The 20,633-nt window shown below is 35.0% G+C and overlaps 2 protein-coding genes across 6 annotated transcripts; both read left to right on the top strand.

Moving 5' to 3' along the window:
• The first annotated feature begins 5,508 nt into the window (after positions 1–5,508).
• LOC132633000 (topless-related protein 4) lies at positions 5,509–14,855 on the top strand. 5 transcript variants are annotated; one of them, XM_060349175.1, is made up of 26 exons: positions 5,509–5,665; positions 5,788–5,925; positions 6,054–6,233; positions 6,328–6,441; positions 7,835–7,993; positions 8,148–8,325; positions 8,459–8,579; positions 8,789–8,859; positions 9,106–9,274; positions 9,376–9,485; positions 9,574–9,643; positions 10,055–10,128; positions 10,217–10,312; positions 10,397–10,492; positions 11,049–11,176; positions 11,262–11,496; positions 11,583–11,747; positions 11,818–11,916; positions 12,099–12,242; positions 12,503–12,613; positions 12,744–12,923; positions 13,024–13,152; positions 13,258–13,353; positions 13,626–13,814; positions 14,063–14,223; positions 14,319–14,855. In XM_060349175.1, the coding sequence occupies exons 2-26, from the start codon at positions 5,846–5,848 to the stop codon at positions 14,518–14,520; spliced, it is 3,357 nt and encodes a 1,118-aa protein (XP_060205158.1). In that variant the 5' UTR covers positions 5,509–5,665; positions 5,788–5,845; the 3' UTR covers positions 14,521–14,855. The 5 variants fall into 5 exon arrangements, with proteins under 5 accessions (XP_060205158.1, XP_060205157.1, XP_060205155.1 ...); XM_060349174.1 differs by having other exon boundaries at positions 8,744–8,859; positions 14,325–14,855; XM_060349172.1 differs by having other exon boundaries at positions 8,744–8,859.
• Positions 14,856–18,672: 3,817 nt separating this feature from the next.
• Positions 18,673–20,633, top strand: LOC132632999 (phosphatidylcholine:diacylglycerol cholinephosphotransferase 1-like). The gene is made up of 3 exons (XM_060349171.1): positions 18,673–19,181; positions 19,648–19,785; positions 20,036–20,633. Exons 1-3 carry the CDS (start codon positions 18,849–18,851, stop codon positions 20,393–20,395), a joined length of 831 nt encoding a protein of 276 aa, XP_060205154.1. The 5' UTR covers positions 18,673–18,848; the 3' UTR covers positions 20,396–20,633.

The following is a 20,633-nucleotide window of genomic DNA, read 5'->3' as shown; positions in this document are numbered from 1 at the left end:
AGCATTAAGCATGCATGGCATCCGTCCTAAAAGGGCACTCATATGTACAGGTTACTCTCTTATCTACTGTATGCTCTATAAACTCATTATATTATTATTCATACTGTATGTTCTCGTTATGTTACTATTCATGCCTTACATACTCAGTACATTGCTCGTACTGACCCCCTCTTCTTCGGGGGCTGCGTTTCATGCCGCGCAGGTACACCCAGATGAGTTGAAGCTAATATAGAAGATATTCCAGCAGAGTTGGCAAGCTCCACTTGTTCCTGGAGTGCTACCGAGTCAGAGTACATGTGCTACGATGTCTGATAAATGTTAGAGACTTTGCAGACAGAGTCATGGGTATAAGATGTCGGTATTGTGAATGGCTCCACTAACCTATGTGTCATTTTATGTTATGTTATAAAGTCAATATGATCAAAGATTATATTGATTCGAGTACGATGAAAAAAAAAATTGAAAGCTTTACTATGTTTTCCACTCCTTATTAATGCAAGAGTCTAAGGAAATTAAGTACGTAATAAGAGTCAGCGGGTTCGCTCGGCTCCGAGTATGGGGTCGGGTGCCCATCACACCCTAGTATAGTCGGGGTGTGACAAAATAACACCCTCACGCGCCATTGGACGTTTGAAGCCACTTTCTATGCCATGTGGACACTTAAGGGGGACGCGACGCGTAAAGTTGCAAGTTCAGGCGGGTTTTTAAGCCTCCGCATAGTTTAGGTGTGCACTGTATAAAAGGTTGCAAGTTCGGGGGGGTCCCAAGTGCTTTTGCCTTTTATAAATCTTTGTTTTAAATCCTCTCCTGTTTAGCTTATTTTGCTTTTCAAGAAACGGCGTGCCATTTGTCAAATGGTGAGCCTTCTTAGTTGGACAACTCGAGATACTCCTCAGTCTCAAAGACTCAAACTTTTTATCTTGATATTAAAAATAGTTATCTCAAATTACTTATCATTTTAGAAGTTTAAAGCACAATTAATTCTATTTTTTTCATTTTACTCTTAGTAGAAATTTTGATATTAATGAAGATGACGCATAAATAGAGCAAATATTTAATGAAAATAGATTATAACTTAAATATAAATAAAAATAAAAGTAGTCAAATATCTCTCTTAATTAATCTTTCTTGAGGGGCATGTAAAACAACAACAAAAACGACAGATAATCTGAGATAATGGGAGTATTTGACAAGTGTGCTTCGTTTGGATTATTGAATGATTGAGTTTGCAAATTGTTCTTTGCTAGTTCAATCAAACCTCTCTATAACAGCATGGTTGGGTCTGAAATTTTTCAGCTGTTATAGAGAATGACTATTATACACCTATAACAACATTGCCATTTAAATAATACTTCGTTGTTATAGGACAAAAAGATGCATAAAATCTAATTTTCATTATAATTGTCAATTTCTAAGCTTAATCACATTTTGTCTAACGAAGGAAAATCGTTTAATGATGAAAAAATATATATTCATATGATATTTTTGTCATAAATAGTGTATTAAATGATCAAATATTTGGTCAAAATTTTCACTCTTATTATTGGTAATCATAGATATTCTATTTTTATAAATATGGTTAATTATTATATTACCAAAAAAATAAGATAGCTGTTATATGGAGGTAATTTTTATAAAGAGCGTACTGCTATAAAGTTGGTTGTTACTGTTATAGGTGAAATGTTGTTATAGAGAAGTAAAAATATAACATAAAAAATCGGTTCCGAAAAATCTTAGCTGTTATAGAGAGGTGCTGTTATATGCGGGTAGAGGTCTGACCGTAGTAGCATTATTTCTAGGAGTTTTTTTTTTATTAAAAGTCCAAAAGTGAGATTTATAAAACTTAACATTTGTTTGATTTTGACAGTTATCTTATATAATATAATATGATATAAGTACAACTCTCTCAGATTATTTTATATAAGGAAAAGGATTAAAAAAAATGTGTTTGGTGTTTATGATTTATCGTATATAAACTCTTCATTAATCTATCTGCTCATTGAAATTTACAATGTTATCTTCTATTTTGAATACACCCTGAACAATTGAAAAATGTCAAATTATGTTGCGTTGTGGCAAGTAATAAATATTAATTAAGAAAATTATACTTGAGCATAATACATATTTGAGCCTCCATTGTCAATTAAGAAAAGAGAAAAAACAAAAAACAAAAAATAATCAAAAAATAAATAATAACGAGTTTGTTAGTTATGAGGGCAAAAATGAGCTAAAAAGGTGAGTGAAAATATTTTTAGCAAAATAGGCGGATGAACTTATATTTAAACCTTTTGAGATATTCCAGTAACAACCCTTTTTCGTAAATAAAATTTTCAATGTAAATCATTTTGGACCTTTTCTAAATTTACTTTATTTTATTTTATTTTATTTTATTTTTATGTTAGAGACAACAACCCGTGTAGTGGTGTAATATGTTTGTCACGGGTTTGACTTAAAAGTTACATTAATTTTTAGAGGGACAGAGTTTTTGCTTTTTAATTATGTTTGAAATACAAAGCATGTAAACTTTATAAAAATATTTTTTAATTAGCAGACCTGAAAAGTCAATTATTGCTTTGACCGCTTCTTGTATTTTGTATTAAGTTACTATCAATTAATGCTGTTAACAAGGAGCAGCATATACTCTATATCTCTCTTTGGACAGGGGTGTCATTTGTGGATAATCGCATTGCATTAATGCAGTCACTTTGCTTAAATTCCCACGCTCTAATCAAAATTCAAACAAGAAATAGTACTCTCCCGGTTTCATTTGACTTGAACCATGTCAACTTGATATTCACTTTAAAAAACTATTCCTTCTGTTTCAAAATAAGCGTCATTTTAGGAAAAAAAAAATTATCCCAACATAAGTGTCACGTTAGGAATTCAAGACAATAATTGACAAGTGTTTCCAACTATACCCTTAGCATTAAAGAAACAATCCTCTTTAATATTGCTCAATTTTTAAAAAAATCAATAAATAGGAGTAGTTTAATAAATTCTACATTGTATTTATTGATTTCTTAATGAACGTGATTTTTGCTAAGGAAATATCAAATATATCCTTATTAATTATATTTTGGTAATCTAAGTTTTATATAATTACTTAATAATAAGGGTAATGTGGGAATAAAATAATAATCTCTCTTGATTTGCTAAAATAAACAAGTAAAAAAAAGCATTTTTGATATAAAGGCCAAGTAATGAAAAGAGGAGTACAAAAATAAGAAGTGTACACTCGTTGGAATTTAAAAAGTAAAGTTTTGTGTGTAATCCAGCACTTTTTTTTTGGGAAAACAAAGTTCATAAAATATACTCTCTGGTGTTCATATTATATGGTGTTTAACTTTTATATTTAATTTAAAATAAATATTTTTTTACATAATATAAAAAAAATTATTGTTTCTTTTCAAATTTACCCTTATCTGAATAAGTGGAGATTTTACATAATCAAGAAATTATATTAAACAGACATGGTTTAATTAAGTGCAATTAAGTAAAAACACCTCTTATTTTTCAGGTGTGAGCACATTTTTTAAGGGGTGTACCCCAGGCAAGCTAAATCACCATATAATATGAACTCAAAAGGGTATGGGCTTTGTTGATATATCCTGTTACTTGGTTGTGCATGTTGGAACTAATTTTGTCAACATATATATAAGAATTTAAAGGCATGTTGACAACTCTTCTATTGTACGAGCACTTATTTTATTTTTAATAAAAGATAACACGGGGAAATTTATAAAATTAGCTGATGTTGTTGAAAGAATCATTACTCATTTAGATATATACAAAAGGACAAAAATGAACTAGAATTGTTTATACGAGAATTATTAAGTTAGTTAGGTGATTTAATCATTAAGTTAGAGTAGTTAGTCATTAAGTTAGAGTAGTTAGTAAGTTGGATCGATAAGACACAGATACATTATTAGTTATATGAGTACAAATATTGTATATATTTTCTCATATTGAGAAGTTCACTTAAACTCCGGTCTCTGTCTATTCTCCTCGGAACTCATGTTAGTTTATGATTTGAGTTTCTTATGGTGACACAAATAATTTAAACTTTGTTTCCAAAAATAGACAAAATATGGTAAGACAACTTGATAGTCTAATCTTAACTAAGATCAGTTAAATTTTTACATCTAATTACTGATAGTTTCATTATATTTAATTATTTATAACACATCATGACATTAAAAAATCCGTGCCAAATGGATTTCAATTCGGCATTTGATTGTTTTACATTTTCGCTTACTCTTCATAGAATATAATGTAGCAAACGACGTCCTTCAAATCTTCTACATTAATGCTAAAATATTCGGTTAGAAGCCCAATCTTAAATAAGTTAGGATCCACTATATGAATTCACTAACCATATTTTTTCTTGTAAGTTAGATTCATATCATCATCATATCAAATAATAATAAAAATGAATACTCCTTTGTTTTAAATTATCTGTCGTGGTTATTAAAAATAATTGTCTCAAATTATTTGTCGTTCTAGACGTTCAAGGCACAATTAGTCATTTTTCCCCATTTTACTCATAGTAGAATTTTGTCATTAATGGAGATGATACATAAATAGATTAAACATTTAATGGCGAGAGATTACAACACAGACACAAATAAGGATAAAGTTAGTCAATATCCCTCCTAATTAATATTTTTAAAGGGCGTGGTAAAAAAAAAAAAAAATTTGAGACTTAGGGAGTGTAATAATAATAAAACATTTAAAAAAAATCTATTTTCACAGACATTTAAATCTATGATATCAAAGTATATCAGAAAAGCAATCTGTCCAAAATCAACTTAATAATTAGACGAAACTTGCTCTCTAGACCCCGATACCAGTAAATATAAATAATATAGATCTTTTTTCTTTAAATATGTCATATATTTAGCCAAATATGTATTAATTCCAAGATATTTATAAATTTCTTGAAATACCTTTATCCAACATAATTTTAAATCTACCTCTTTGGCTTTTTAACACGTTCACCTACCATAACGTTAAAACATTCATTTGTGGAAAAATTCAAGTAGTCGTATCTTAATTCATGCGTAGTAAATCATCCTTAAATAGAAGCTACTAATAATTAAGGAAAGCGGGGACCACCAACCAATTTTATTAGATGGAATTATTAAAGCACATTCAAGAATGGTCCTTTGGTCGCTGTATGTTCCTTCTCTCCTTGCCCATTGAACCTCACAAAAATTAACACTGATAAGTCACATAACGTATCATCATCTATTCACTTATCTTATACGTAAATGGAATCCAATCTTAATAAGGTACTCTAGTTATCACCTCTCATTTCACACCATTTTTAATAGATAATGACTTGTCTATTTATCACCACCTTCATAATGCGACGTGGCGATCTGTAGCATTGTTTAAAAGTCGACGCGTTTGGTGGACCAAAAATTCTAGTGCTATCGTTAATGTCACGCATATGTAGGCGCGTGATGAACATTCTCGTCACGCTTTTTCCATTTTTTTGGGTATAAATAAAGGCAGTAGAGAGAGTGAAAGAAGCAGCACAAAATTAGATTAGAAAGACGGTGGCCCACTGCAAAAGCCCAAAAAACCTCACCTTCGTTGTTGTTTGTTTATGAAATTCTGCAAATCCGGATCTATAAATACGTGTTTATCGTTGAGTTTTAAGGTATAATTTTGATACTTTTTTTTTTTTTTGTGTTGTGCTTGTTTAATTTGTTGTGTTTTTAGTTGTGTTGGTGCATGTGTTTTTTGATTTGAATTGATCGGTTGTGAAAACCCTAAATTAAGGTCGGTGATTGAAGGATTGTGGCGGATCTGGGAGGTTTAGTTTGATCAGTCAAGGTTGATGACTTCGTTGAGTAGGGAATTGGTGTTTCTTATACTTCAGTTCTTAGATGAAGAGAAGTTCAAGGAAACAGTACACAAGTAAAGACTGAATCTTTTTGCTCTTTTTGTCTTAATAGTTTTTATTTGATGATAATTTTTATGTTAGTGGTTTTAAAATAAGGGATTTTTGGTGGTTTAATGTTGTTTGTGTTTGATAAATGATCAAGGTTGGAGAAGGAGTCGGGTTTCTTCTTCAACATGAGGTATTTTGAGGATTCGGTTACGAATGGAGAGTGGGATGAGGTGGAAAAGTATCTATCTGGTTTTACTAAGGTAGATGATAACAGGTATTCCATGAAAATCTTCTTTGAGATCCGAAAACAGAAGTATTTGGAAGCACTTGATAGGTACTACAGTCACTTACAATCTCCGTGATTAGCGATGTTGGTTTTTAGCCGTTTAGGTTGTTGAGTTGATTTGTGTGCTTTTTTGTTGTTGCAGGAATGATCAAGCAAAGGCTGTGGAGATTCTAGTGAAAGATCTGAAAGTATTTTCCACATTTAATGAAGATTTGTTCAAGGAAATAACGCTCCTCTTGACATTGCAGAATTTTAGGTATAGAATTTTTATGTTGGTGTAATTTAGAGGGTAGTGGTTGTTACAGTGAACATGCTAGCATTTATGATCTGGTGTATTGTTTTCTTTGGTTGAGAAATTTAGAAGTATTTGGGCAAAAATGTTTAATTCAGCATGAGTTCAGAACTGGCAGTTTTCCGTGTGGTCTGTTGTTTGTTTTTTTGGTATTTTAATAGCTATAGGAAAGCAAGTTTGTTGTGAAGTGGTCAATTCTCTGCACCAGTAGTTTTTCACTTGCAGCAGAAAACTCTAGAAGTCGGCACTCGATATGAATGCGGATCTAGAAGTCTGTATGTCATCACCTAAATTGTAGGATTCTAGATATGTAAAGGAGTACAAGTATGGGCTTCGAGATAGGGCTATAAATGTATGGTATGGCATAGATAAGTCATATTTGATTATTAGTGAAGTCATTGAACTAAAAGTAGTATAACGACATTCTTCTTGAGTACCTATTAGGATATCTCTTGTAATAGCAAAGTTTTCTGATACTTATGTGAATATATATATATATATATATATATATATATATATATGCGCACACATGCACACAAGTTTAACCAAAAAATGGAAACCAAAAGGCCAACAAACCTATACTTCTTGGCCATTATCGAACTCAAAGCACCCAAGATATGTTGACCAAGTTCAGTGGTTATCCCACACCCACACCAAAATCATGTTGGATCGACAAGGTGCTGCAAGGGAATCTGAAGGATCTGTGCGGCATAATTTAGAAGATCTTGATGATCTGGCTTTGAATTGGAAGGATCTGTGCAACATAGATTTAGAAGATCTTGATGATCTGGCTTTGGTTTCGTTTATTTTGGCCCCCATTGTGTTAAAGGAAAAGGTTGTCCCTTTTTATTTTTGAATTTGGAAAGAGATCTTTAAGAAGTTAGTTATAATCTGATTGCTACTATTCAACTACTAGCGAAGATTACACAAGTAGTTTATTTCTTGTTTTGCGCGGGACATCTGCTTTTGGCATTGATTACGTCCTACTTGAGATGAAAGGTTGTCAGGTTCATTCCTGTTAAGTGATTTTTCTTTGTTGTCTGAATGGGTTGTCAAAATTTTAACATTGTTACTTGTGGTATATATGCTGACTTTCTTGGGGCTTGCACTTTTGGTCGACAAAGTTGTGTATAAATAAAGAATGATGCCTAACTAGGAAGAAAAAAAATTCCTTCGTTCTCTTAATTGTAGGGTTTCCATATTAATATGCTAGTATCTCTCCGCCTTTAGTTTTGTTACCTGTGGTGCAGGAAAATTATCTCTGGGTGAGCAGTTGGTTACATTCTTTTCCTTCCAGTCTATCTTTCACTGCTCATTTCGTGATAAAATATTTATGTTGGAAAATTTGTAATGCTAGGGAGAATGAACAGCTTTCGAAGTATGGAGATACCAAGTCTGCTAGGGCTATAATGCTTGTTGAGCTAAAAAAATTGATTGAGGCCAATCCTCTTTTCCGCGAGAAGCTTCAGTTTCCTAGCTTAAAGAACTCAAGGCTGCGGACATTGATAAACCAAAGGTGACCAAGGAACACATTTATTAATACCCTTTTAATCTGTGTTTCTCGTGAACAGAAGTGTGTTTCTTTAAGTTAACAACTACTTATGAATCCTTTTTTATTGGTTTACAACATTATATGTTTATCATTATTATTCCTTTCTATTATCTGGCAGTTTAAATTGGCAGCACCAGCTATGCAAGAATCCGAAGCCCAATCCTGATATAAAAACTCTGTTTGTTGACCATGCTTGTGGGCAACCAAATGGTGCTCGGGCTCCTTCGCCAGTTGCTAATCCAATAATTGGTTCTATGCCTAAAGTAGGTGGTTTTCCACCTATAGGTGCCCATGGAGTATGTGTTCCTTGCAACAACTACCTCATTTCTTTCTTTCTTAGTTTCTCCCTTTTTAACAATGAATGTAAACTCACTGAAGCTATTATTTAAATTTTTTGTTGAAACTAGTCTTGTTTCTTTGTCTTAAAAGCCATTCCAGCCAGCACCAGGACCTATTGCTTCTCTTGGAGGATGGATGGCCAATCCACCCTCTATGCCACACCAAGCTATTTCAGGAGGACCAATAGGCTTGAGCCCTCCTACTAATGCTGGTAATTTTTCTTTTCCTACTAATGAATGTCATCTGACTGTTATCTGTTTCCTATTGCTATATCAGTGTTAACAGTTCAATCCCCCCCCCCCCCCCCCCCCCCCGGGTGCGTTTTTTTCCTTTGGCTAATTTGTTGGCTTGTTTCGTGTGTGCGCAATACAATAGCATCCATGCTAAAGCATCCTAGGACTCCTCCTGCTAATAATGCAGCATTGGACTACCAAACTGCTGATTCTGAGCACGTGCTGAAGAGGCCAAGACCCTTTGGGATGTCAGAGGAGGTACATAATAAGCAATTTACACTCTTTCTCTCTCTTTTCTTTGTGTGGGTGGGGTATTGTCGTTCTATTACTTGGGTTAGTTTAGGAGTTCTGCACTCTTGAGATATTTTTGTTGGGGTTAAGGGAATCATTAATTCCCGCTCGTCTTTAGGTTACCTTCTTATGTCATCTTGTCTTAATATGTGAAGCTGTGCTTTATCCTGGGATATCAGGTATTCATTTCTTGATCTAAATGGACTTCTGCAGGTCAATAATCTCCCCGTCAACATCTTCCCTGTCACATATCCTGGACAGAGCCATTCTCATAGTTTGCATTCTTCTGATGACTTGCCCAAGACTGTTGTGGTGAACTTGAATCAGGGGTCTGCTGTTAAGAGCATGGATTTCCATCCTGTGCAACACACCCTTCTTCTTGGTCAGCTTTTCGTGTTACTTAATTATATTAGAGACACATAGCTTTTCACTCTAAGCACGTGATGTTCTCTTTCTGAAGATTGCGATGGTCTACTTTTTCAGTTGGAACAAACATTGGTGACATTGCTATATGGGAGATTGGTGGCAGGGAGAGGCTTGCATTTAAAAATTTCAAAGTTTGGGAGATAGGCAACTGTTCAATGACTCTGCAGGTTAGAGTATCTCTACAAAGAGTATTTAACCTTTTATGGGCCACCTTCCAGTTTTGGTAGGTTTTAATTTCCTCTTTCTTACTTATAGGCTTCTTTAGCGAATGAATATACTGCAACAGTCAACCGTGTGATGTGGAGTCCTGATGGGAACCTTCTTGGTATGTATTAATCATCCCTCTTGTCATTTTGAGTGAGGATCTTTGCTGGGGTGGAGGCATTTTGATAAAGAGTGCTGCTATGGAGAGAGTACTTGTAGAATTTTTTATTGATTTTGCTCATTTTAAATATTAAAAATTCTCTGCTATTTCATTTTGGTTTTTAGGTGCTAAGAGGAAATTATAGATGATTGACATTTGGTAGTTTTAAGCATGGTCGTTTTTTTTTCCAAACCACTAATCTGTTTTTTTCCGGTGTGACTCGGTTTATCGGTTTTCTTAGTACACCCCTAGTGATAAGTATTGTTTCCACTCTTTTCTCTTTTATTATGTGATATAGCAAATGAAATTTATAAGGCCAGTGGTTTCTGTTATTCAATCATGCTATTTTCTTGATTCTCAATGTTGATCCAGGTGTTGCGTATTCTAAGCACATAGTTCATCTATACTCCTACCATGGTGGTGATGATCTGAGGAACCACCTTGAGGTGTGTGTTTGCATTAAGCTATATTTGTCTGATATCTTGTCACTATTATAGAAGAAACTATGACCCGATCTTCTTTAATTTGTTCTAGATTGATGCTCATATTGGCAATGTTAGTGATCTTGCTTTCTCTCATCCAAATAAACAATTATGCATCATAACTTGTGGAGAGGACAAGGCTATCAGGGTATGCATTGTTGTCAATTGTCAGTCTTCAGCTGAATTTAAATTATCAAAGGGTCTAATTTTGGTGCCTTTTGTGTCCACTCAGGTGTGGGATGCTGCCACTGGCTCTAAGCAGTATACGTTTGAGGGCCATGAAGCGCCTGTCTATTCTGTGTGTCCTCACTATAAGGAAAACATTCAGGTACCATCTAATTTGTGAATCTCTAGAATCAGAACGATGAGATATGTATGGATTATTGGTTGCATTTTCTGAGTTTTGTCAATTGATTTAAGAGTATGTAAAAGTGATATGTGGACAACCAATGCAAGTTTACCCCCCTCCCCAAAAAATTGTGGACAACCATTACAAGACAAAAGTGCTATGTCAACAAAATTTCCTATTTTGGCTAAGATATGCTTTTGGCCATCGCTATTTACCCTTTAGGCCACTGTATATTTTCACACTCGCATTAATCAATGCTGAATATGGATGTGTTTTTTATTCTAATCTTGTCTTTCTGCTTACTGTTTAAGCATCCTTGTAGTTATCTCCTGACAACATTTATTGGACAGAAAACTTTGTGTAGCTTCAACTATCTGATATGTTCTGTTAATAAGCATTGTTAGACAAAAAGACAAGGACATTTTACATATTAATCTTTTGATTTTTGTTTCGAAAGAGTTCCTTTATTGATTTTCTTTATCTTAGTCTTGAAATCTTTTTTTCTTTCTAACCAAGGTCTTCTTTTCTGCATTAGTTCATTTTTGCCACAGCTGTTGATGGGAAAATCAAGGCTTGGCTGTATGACAACATGGGATCCAGGGTCGATTATGATGCTCCAGGCCACTCATGTACTACAATGGCTTATAGTGCTGATGGAGCTAGGTAGAAGTCTAGTTAACGGCCTTTGTTCTTGAAAATAGTGAAAGATTAAAGTTGCTAAATATTTTAATTTTTCAAAAAACTGTAGGCTCTTTTCTTGTGGCACTAGTAAAGATGGTGAATCATACCTTGTGGAATGGAATGAAAGTGAAGGTGCTGTTAAACGTACTTATATTGGTCTTGGGAAGAGATCTGTCGGGGTGGTGCAATTTGATACTACAAAAAACAAAATCTTGGCTGCTGGGGATGAGTTCATAATCAAATTTTGGGACATGGACAATACAAACCTCTTGACGACCGCAGATGCTGAGGGCGGATTACCAGTATGTAGTTAAAATCTTATTACTGCTTTGAAGGTTATTGTTGTAAAATGTTGAGCATTTCTAAAAAGATACAAATTCACCTTTAGGCGTCTCCATGCATCCGGTTTAGTAAAGAGGGGACACTGTTGGCCGTATCAACCAGTGAAAATGGGGTTAAAATATTGGCAAATGTTGATGGTGTTCGGCTGATCCGTTCTATTGAAAGCCGTGGTCTTGATCCCTCCAGAGTTCCTCCTGGTGCTGTTGCGAAGGTATATTTGTTTGGAGGCTTCATTATTAGCCTAAGACCATTATTTCATTTTATTTTTTAACTCTTGGCAGGCACCAATGATCAGCGCATATGGTGCTTCTAGTTCAACTGCTGGAACTAGTATTAGTATTGCAGATAGAACTGCACCAGTGACAGCCATTGGTCAACTGGTAGGTTTTTCTGCTTAGATCATGCGGTTGGATGATTCAGTTTCAAAGCTGCATGGGTTTCGCTGAATAACATTCCTTAACACTTCTAAAATTAATATTTTGCATGTGCATGATATTGTATGTTTGTCAAGTTGAATTCTTGACAGAATATTTTGTTAACTATTTTTAAGACTACCTTTCAGAATGGAGATAACCGCAGTCTTCAAGATATCAAGCCTAGGATTTCTGATGAGCTGGAGAAGTCCAAAATTTGGAAATTGACTGAAATTAATGAAACTGCTCAAGTTCGTTCCTTGAGGCTTCCAGATAGTCTACTGTCCGTGAGGGTACGGATGTGATACCTTTCTTTCTGTTGCTTATTTCTCTAATTTCTTCTGCTTGTGGGGGTGAGAAGTCCAGGAATTCTCCATTAGCTAGTTGTTCCATGACAAGTTTTTGTCTGGTCTATTCATTTACTGGAAAGGAAAATAGGCTATTTCACAGTGGTTTTGTAAATTAGGGTTCACAATCACTCTCTGCATTTTGTTTCAGATATCTTACCAAACTTGACGTATTCTGAATCAACTTTTGTATTTGATATATTCAGATTATTAGATTAATGTATACAAATTCTGGAGGTGCAATTCTGGCCTTGGCTTACAATGCTGTGCACAAACTCTGGAAATGGCCACGGAATGAGAAGAACGTTACAGGAAAGGTACTGGTACTTCTTGTTTGAGGTTCTTTTTCTCTTCCCATATGCCATAGTGAATCATCTTTCTGTTTCCCCTTTTACCTTGATCTTTAATGTTTCTTTTCTGATGACTTTTCCCTATATCTCTCTCCAGGCATCTACTGCTTTCCTGCCTCAATTATGGCAACCTTCCAGTGGAATTCTGATGACAAATGATATAAGTGACACAAACCCCGAAGAAGCTGTTCCATGCTTTGCACTTTCCAAGAATGACTCATATGTTATGTCAGCATCTGGTGGAAAAATTTCTTTGTTTAATATGATGACTTTCAAGGTATTTATAAACCAATTTTTCTGGCTTGGTTAGGATAGCTTGTGCATCAGTGTGATTGGTGGTGCTTAATTAGGATTAACATACTCTTCATGCCTTGCAGACAATGACAACTTTCATGCCCCCTCCACCTGCAGCAACTTTTCTTGCCTTCCATCCACAGGATAATAACATTATTGCCATCGGAATGGAGGACTGTTCGATACAAATCTACAATGTTCGCGTTGATGAGGTCCTGAATAAATTAACACTAGAATATCATACAGACATGTGACGATTTAGTTACTTTTTGATTTTTATGTGACAATTTACTTATATGAGTGATTGAAATCTACAGGTGAAAAGCAAACTTAAAGGTCATCAGAAGAGAGTAACTGGCTTGGCCTTCTCTAGTGTTTTGAATGTTCTGGTATCATCGGGAGCTGATGCTCAGGTAAATCCGAGGTTATACTTAGAAAATCTGCAGGACCCAGACTTGCTGTTGGGACTTCAGGGACTTGCTTGATGCTTTTTTGATAGATGCTTAAGAAATTTCAGTGGGTGACAAGAGTGTAGAATTTCTTATAAATAGCAAAGAAGCTTTCTAAATTGTTTCTCTTGCTTTCTCCAGAAAATTTCCATCCTGTAATTTTGTTTGAGTGCAACATCTGTAATGTGGCATCATGTCGCTCTTTATCTGTGTTTCTTACCTTTTACATTCTTCAGCTATGTGTTTGGAGCATGGATGGATGGGAGAAGAAAACCAGCAAGTTTTTGCAGATTCCCTCTGGTAGAGCAATAAATCCTCTTTCTCAGACACGGGTTCAGTTTCATCAAGATCAGACACACATGTTGGTTGTTCATGAAACACAGATAGCTATATACGAGGCATCAAAGCTTGAATGCGTGAAGCAGGTTTGTAAAAGATATACATCTGGTTTGTGCTTTGCTCTTGGTGGGTTATGATAATGTTATGTCCTATTTTATTTGGCAAACATTATCTTATTGCATGGTGGGAGATAGTACTATGGTTTTTCTTATAAATAGAACTCAAATAACGCAAACTTGGGAACTATCGTCAAAACTAGTCGGTATGTTTGTCTGATCTGATCAACCCAAGGAAAGGAGGCTGCTGAACTCACAGAAAGTTTGGTTTCTTGCAGTGGGTTTCACCAAATGTTGCAGTTACTGATGCGACGTACTCGTGTGATAGCCAGTCAATTTTTGCAAGTTTTGATGATGGAAGTGTGAGTATCTTTACTGCTGCAGCACTCAAACTGAGGTGTCGGGTGAATCCTGCCGCCTATTTGCCTTCTAACCCAAGGTATAAATCATTTCAGGGACTACAGACTAAAACTAGGTGTAGTTTCATACTCTTGTCATGTTTGTCCTCTAGTTATCTGATGATGTTCTTGGCAGCTCCAGAGTATATCCACTAGTCGTTGCTGCTCATCCATCTGAAGCAAACCAATGTGCAGTAGGACTTACTGATGGCGGAGTTTATGTGCTTGAGCCTCTAGAGTCTGAAGGTAAATGGGGTACGCCTCCTCCAAATGAAAATGGTGTTGCCCCTGGTGGTATGAGCTCTGCTGCCACTGGTCTTGATCAAGCATCAAGGTAGCGGTCCGCAGTGGGCACTCTGATGTAAATCTGTTGCCCAGCAAATGCTCCTGTGCTATACTTTCGGGGGGGGGGGGGGGGGGGGGGAGCTGTAGATTTTCAGATCTGGGATACACCTCTGACTCCAGTGATGAGAAGATTGGCGGTGTCTCCAGTTGGAAGCTGAGACAGTACGGAAAATCAGGATTCTGTTAAGGAAGGATTCAAAGAAAGTCAAAATGTTGATAATTATAGGTAGAGTAGGGATTCAGTTCAACCTCTGAGAAATTTTGCCTGTAAGTTGTTTCTTTTCAAGCACTAAACTATGGCAGTGTAATTATCAAGAGCTTCACCAAATCAGTCTCTCTCTCTCTCTCTCTCTCTCTCTCACGCGAGCGCGCTCATGCATTAGACAGAATTCTGAGGAACATTAGAAAAAGGAGGAAAATGAGGCGTCATGAACAAATATGCAACAAGAGCTAATGGGAGACGGATTTATGTTATTCTGGGACTCAATTCATATTGCTAATGAACCTTAAGGTCTACACGTGTATGTTTCGAGTTGGGCAAATGCATTAATCAATTAAAGCAAATCAGCGTGTAGAATTTAAGAAGGCGTACATGACTTTTCTCAGGCTTATTTATTGCTTGATGAACGTGTACATTTCGTCAATAAATTTCGCGTGAGAAGTGTCTTCTAACGTTTTGTAACTTCTGTGTCCCCTTTTTCTTGAACTACTTGTGGTTTTTTTTTTGAACTTGAGATCTTTTCTGTTAGCCACAATGTCCAAACCAACGTAGAATCAATGACTTGGAAGGATGTTTGACTTGTTGAAGATGTAAAGAGCTCTTTGTTCATCTCTCGTCTCACATATTCTGTGTTATTTCCTAAGGTTATTTGCCGGCACAATAGTCAGTTGCAGGCCTCAAATTTTCGATCTTGCTAAGCTGCTTTGCTTCCCTATTTTCTTATGAATTAGCATATTCCCATTGTGACAGAGTAAACAAACTTAAAATGGATATTCCAAATATCTCAAATGAATTATTTTGCAGTTTGAGAATTAACTTTGTTGAACACTTCAGGTTTAATAGACGGGATCATATTTGGTACTAGCTTTTTTTGTCAAATTTGGTTCAAAGCAAATGCCAAAAGAATAAAAACACAAAGATCGTAGAATGGGAGATGATTGAGGGAATAACGTAATATGATGAGGATGTCTTGCAATTGACTACAGTCGATGTGATATACCATGTAGAAATTTCATAGTCTCCTACCGGCATTATCATGCATGACTTTTAGACAGGGAACTAAATCAGGTTAAAGAACGCATTTTTGTCGAATGATTTTAAAAGTAACTAATTTATAAATGGAGGTAGGAGTATAGATTAAGGACAAAGTAGGGTAGTGACTAGCGGTATATAAGGTACTTTTGTACCCCTTTTTTTTTTGGGTATTTTGGTTCAATTTTTTTTTTTTTTTTAAAATTTTAAAGTCATTTTGGTTCCGGACTCATATATAAGTGGTATGGAAAATCCCATTTTTTCTTTAAAAAAAATGTTTTTATTTAAGCTGTGTGACTAAACGTATAATTTTAAAGTTCAAATTGGTAAAAGCGAAAAGAAAAACCTTATCATTTTAACTGCATCAGTTACACTATTTTTACGGTTTCTTATAGGAGTTACCATCCAAACAATTTAAAAGGAAATAGCTTCTCGGCCGAGCACATTCGTCACACTTCATAGTTCATACATAGCAGATCAACTAATCTTTTTCTTTTGCTTTTAATTTTTCTTTTTGGGTTTTAGTAATTATCATCAGGTATGATTTGAATCCTCAAACTTCTGAGTTGGAAAAATCTCTGGTTCACTTTATGAGGTGCATAAAAACAGGAAAACAGCACATGAGAGAAGAAAAAAGAGAGCTAATGCAGGTGGACAAATGACGAAATCTCGTAACATAGTGCCAACAGTAACAGCTATCAGAATAAGACAGGAGACAAAAATGAAGAAACAAATAATGGCAATTAACTATTAAGGTGGAGTGTATTTTAATATATGTACTATACAGTATTAATAGCAGCTAGCGACTTCAGTGTCTAATGTCTAGATCAATATATCCCATAAAACATTAGTACTTCCTCGAGTCCGAAGTAATTGCTGTTGGGAACTTATTTATCATTTTTCTCTAATCCACATTTATAGTGAGACGTTGAAAGAATTAAATAAGAATGGTACATACAAATGTTTTTAGGATTAAAACTATTAAATATCTTTTTTTTTTAAAAGTACTCTCTTCATCTGTACCATTTTTAGCCAGTTTAATTATATATATATATTTAATTACAATTTAAATTTAAATTTCATATTTTACCTTTAATGAGATTGCAACTCAAACACTATTTCATAAATTGGGACGGTGGGGATATTTAAAAAAAAAAAAAACTTTAAAAATAGATTATATGGACCACAGAGAGTAGCATTTAATTTTCCCTAATGCTTAGATATATATTTTGTGTATAATATTGGTCTGAATTAAATTTAATTGGATAAATATAATCAGCGATAATTTATATAGCCGATTCTAACAGCGATAATTTATATAGCCGATTCTAACTTATTTGGATTGAGGCGTAATCATAATGTGTTTTTGAATGTATTTCCAACTTTTAAAAAGGTGTTTATGAATCTTAAATAATTAAAGATAAGAACTTATTTACGCGAATATTTATACTAAGCTAATAAATATTTATATAATATATACACACACTAGGGTCATTTGGCCCGGGCTTACAGACGTTAAAAATTAATTTTTGCACGGATTGCCCTTCTTTTGGGGTGGTCTTTAATTTTGTTCGTCAAATTGCTGATCTTTAATTTTTGGCCTTCGCTTAAATAGGTGGCCGAAAATACCCCGAGGTTCTGAGTTCGAACCTCCCACTCAGTCAGAAAAAAAAAATCGCAACGCAAGGCAAGGCTTTGCAAAAAGTCTGTCTTATGCGGCAGACTTTGCCTTAAGGCATAACTAAAGATGTGGTGCAGCGGAAGGGGCTACTCCTCTCTTAATCAGAGGTCTCGGGTTCTGGCCTTCGGTATGGAAAAATCCTTGTTAGGGAGCACTTTTCCTGAATGGGCCTTACGCGACGCGAATTTGAATTTAGTAGGGCTTCAATACGGATACCGAACACTGAATGAAAACCTATATATATATATATATATATATATATATATATATATATATATATATATATATATATATATATATATATATAAGGGGACAACTGTTGTTTTTTATGAAAAGGACAGAGGAGGAAATACACAATAATGATTTCCTTAGTAAATACACGTGTTTATTTAGAAGCTAATGGTGATGGTATGAGATAAGACCAAGTACAATGTACTATTTACATAGCTCATTATAAAAATCTTCTCAGCTTAAGTTATCTTTTTAAGATAACATCACAATCTAGACTTTGGGATATATTAGAAATTTCTTTTAAGAGGCCCCACCAAAGATTTGTGAGGACGACAAAAAGTAAAGATTCACCTTTATATTAAGTAGTAAATATATATATATATATATATATATATTTCTTTTCTTAATACTTAATCATGATTATTAAGTATAAATATTCTTACTTTAATTTGTTGATTCTATGGATTTTGTTATAATTTACAAAAAAGAACGTAAGACTAAATAGGTGATGGGGAGCGCTTCACGAATGATTTTACGCGGCGCGAATTCGAATATAAAGTCAATTTTGATGGGCTTATTTTAGATGATTTTAATCCAAAATAATCTTTAAGTACTTTTACAGTGTGTGTATAATGAAAGAATATTTTTAAACACTTATTTTTAAGTTAAAATAACAAAAATAACTCAAAAAGCATAAGTAAGAATTTCTAGCTTATTAGTCGACAACACTGAGCCAACTCAAACAGACTCATAATCGGGTTCGGTTCCAAATACCGGAAAAAAAGAAAAGGAAATTTCAATTTTGTGATAATTGGAAAGGAAAGTGCGGGTGAAGGTATCGCGGTGTAAAGTTCCTCCTTTGGTTTGTGATGTAACGTGTGTGTCACCCCCACGCTCTATTGCAACAGCGCACCACTCTTTATTCGACGCGCTAAGAGAGCGTGTTGGGCCTTAAAGTATTTGGCGTTAGTCGACAAGTAGGTATCCTTTATGGTCCTGCATTTCCAACACTTGTGATGAAAACTCTGTAACTTAAGAAGATCTAGTACAAAATATCCTACCAAGGCAACGATCTCGTAAACTCCGTCACTCCCATATAAATACATTCAGGAGATCCACATTATTCACCATGCTTTTCTCCGTCTCTAACGGCACCGATGAACGGACACATACGTTATAGGCATAACACTAACGGAAAGGTTGACGAAATGAAGAAGAAATTGGGCTCGGATAACGGCGGTTATGGGTGGCTAAGTAATGCGTATTTTATGAAGTGGACGATGGAGGATGTATTGGGTGTGGTGAAGTACCATCCGTTACCGTGTGTGTTTGCTGCTTTAATGTTGCTTTTCATGGGAGTTGAATACACTCTTCGTATGATCCCAGCTTCTTCTCCACCGTTCGATCTGGGATTCATTGTTACCATTCCTCTTCATCGTTTGCTTGCTGAAAGACCTGCTCTCAACACTCTTTTTGCTGGACTAAACACCGTAAGCTTACCCACATCAATCCCTGCATGTTTGTGTTTTCGATCTTGTTATTTACTGGATCTACATTGTCTGCATTGAAAAAATAGGAATTACCGATATATGAATTATGTAGTTAAACATCAAATTCTAGTCATTAATTCTATTTAGTGACAAATTATCAAAAAAATAATGTTAGCTATGACCAATTTAGCGAGGATTGTAATTAATTTCAACTTTTTTAAAGTCTTTTTCGAGAATATTTTTTTTGCATTAATCAAAATTTTGTTGGTTAGAGCCGAGTCTTTCAGAAACAATCTCCCAAACCCACATATAGGATGTATGTTGTAGTAAAATTCATTCATTTTTTTCTGATTTTTCTTAGTGCAAGGATCTTTTTTTTTTTTTTTTTTTTTTAAAAAAAAAGCATTTTGTAGGGATAGATTATTTATTTACTTTTTTTGACAAATCTATTTTGGGTTTTATTTAGATCTTCGTGGCGATGCAAACGGCGTACATTTTGGAGACTTTTCTAATTGAAGGACGGCCTCGAGCGACAATATCGGCGATATTCATGTTCACCTTCAGAGGCATTCTTGGGTATGCTACACAGTTGCCTTTGCCAGAGGTACTTTTCTTATCCACCACTGTGCAAACTCTTTGTTTACAGCTAGATAGATGTCTTTTGCTTTATAACTTTAAAGAGAGTTTAAATTATAGTATACTATATCCCATCGGCCATCACCTTTATATTTAAAATTTTTACGACCACTAGGCAACACCCACACCCACTCGATGTGCTAGCTTACTTTAATCTACGATGAATTTATTATATAAAAATGCACTGATAGATCGCTTTCTTTTTTTTCCAATTGTAGGATTTCTTGGGGTCAGGGGCCGATTTCCCAGTAGGGAATGTGTCGTTTTTCTTGTTTTATTCAGGGCATGTGGCGGCCTCCGTGATTGCTTCGCTGGATATGAAACGGATGCAGAGATGGGAATTGGCTCGAGTATTTGACGCCTTGAATATATTGCAAGTGGTGAGGTTGCTGAGCACTAGGGGCCATTACACTATTGATTTGGCTGTTGGCATTGGCGCTGGTATTTTGTTTGATTATATGGCCGGAATCTATGTGGAGACTAGGACAAAACTATGTATTGCTAATGGTAGTAATGGCACTACTTATGGTGCCAAGCAAGAAAATGGTGTCAAATATCAAAGTTTATCTTCAAATTGAAAGGCATCCACTCAAATGTGGGGTAGACTTTATCTTGAAGTGTAAAGATAACTTTGGCTTATTCCAATTGCAGGGTCTTAGTGTACCTCTATTCCAATTAGGTCCACCGCCCACCCAAAAAAAAAAAAAGGAAGAGCAACGGACCTTTCCATGCTAATTTTAATTTTGTTTTGTTAATATTAGTAGCTTGCTGTACCTGTAGATGGTACTAATGGAACTACGTATGGTGCTTTTCAAA

Source organism: Lycium barbarum, chromosome 3 (genome assembly GCF_019175385.1).
Source record: "Lycium barbarum isolate Lr01 chromosome 3, ASM1917538v2, whole genome shotgun sequence".
Classification (NCBI taxonomy): domain Eukaryota; kingdom Viridiplantae; phylum Streptophyta; class Magnoliopsida; order Solanales; family Solanaceae; genus Lycium; species Lycium barbarum.
This window is presented reverse-complemented; position numbering and strand designations above follow the sequence as displayed.

What these genes read in the sequence shown, in the direction of transcription:
- LOC132633000 (XM_060349172.1), top strand. Translation starts at nt 5,846, where the DNA reads ATGACTTCGTTGAGTAGGGAATTGGTGTTTCTTATACTTCAGTTCTTA. An exon ending in CACCTATAGGTGCCCATGGA is followed by an intron (nt 8,326 to 8,458) that starts GTATGTGTTCCT and finishes TTGTCTTAAAAG; the next exon opens with CCATTCCAGCCAGCACCAGG. An exon ending in CTCCTGGTGCTGTTGCGAAG is followed by an intron (nt 11,748 to 11,817) that starts GTATATTTGTTT and finishes AACTCTTGGCAG; the next exon opens with GCACCAATGATCAGCGCATA.
- LOC132632999 (XM_060349171.1), top strand. Translation starts at nt 18,849, where the DNA reads ATGAACGGACACATACGTTATAGGCATAACACTAACGGAAAGGTTGAC. An exon ending in TTTTTGCTGGACTAAACACC is followed by an intron (nt 19,182 to 19,647) that starts GTAAGCTTACCC and finishes GGTTTTATTTAG; the next exon opens with ATCTTCGTGGCGATGCAAAC. An exon ending in CACAGTTGCCTTTGCCAGAG is followed by an intron (nt 19,786 to 20,035) that starts GTACTTTTCTTA and finishes TTCCAATTGTAG; the next exon opens with GATTTCTTGGGGTCAGGGGC.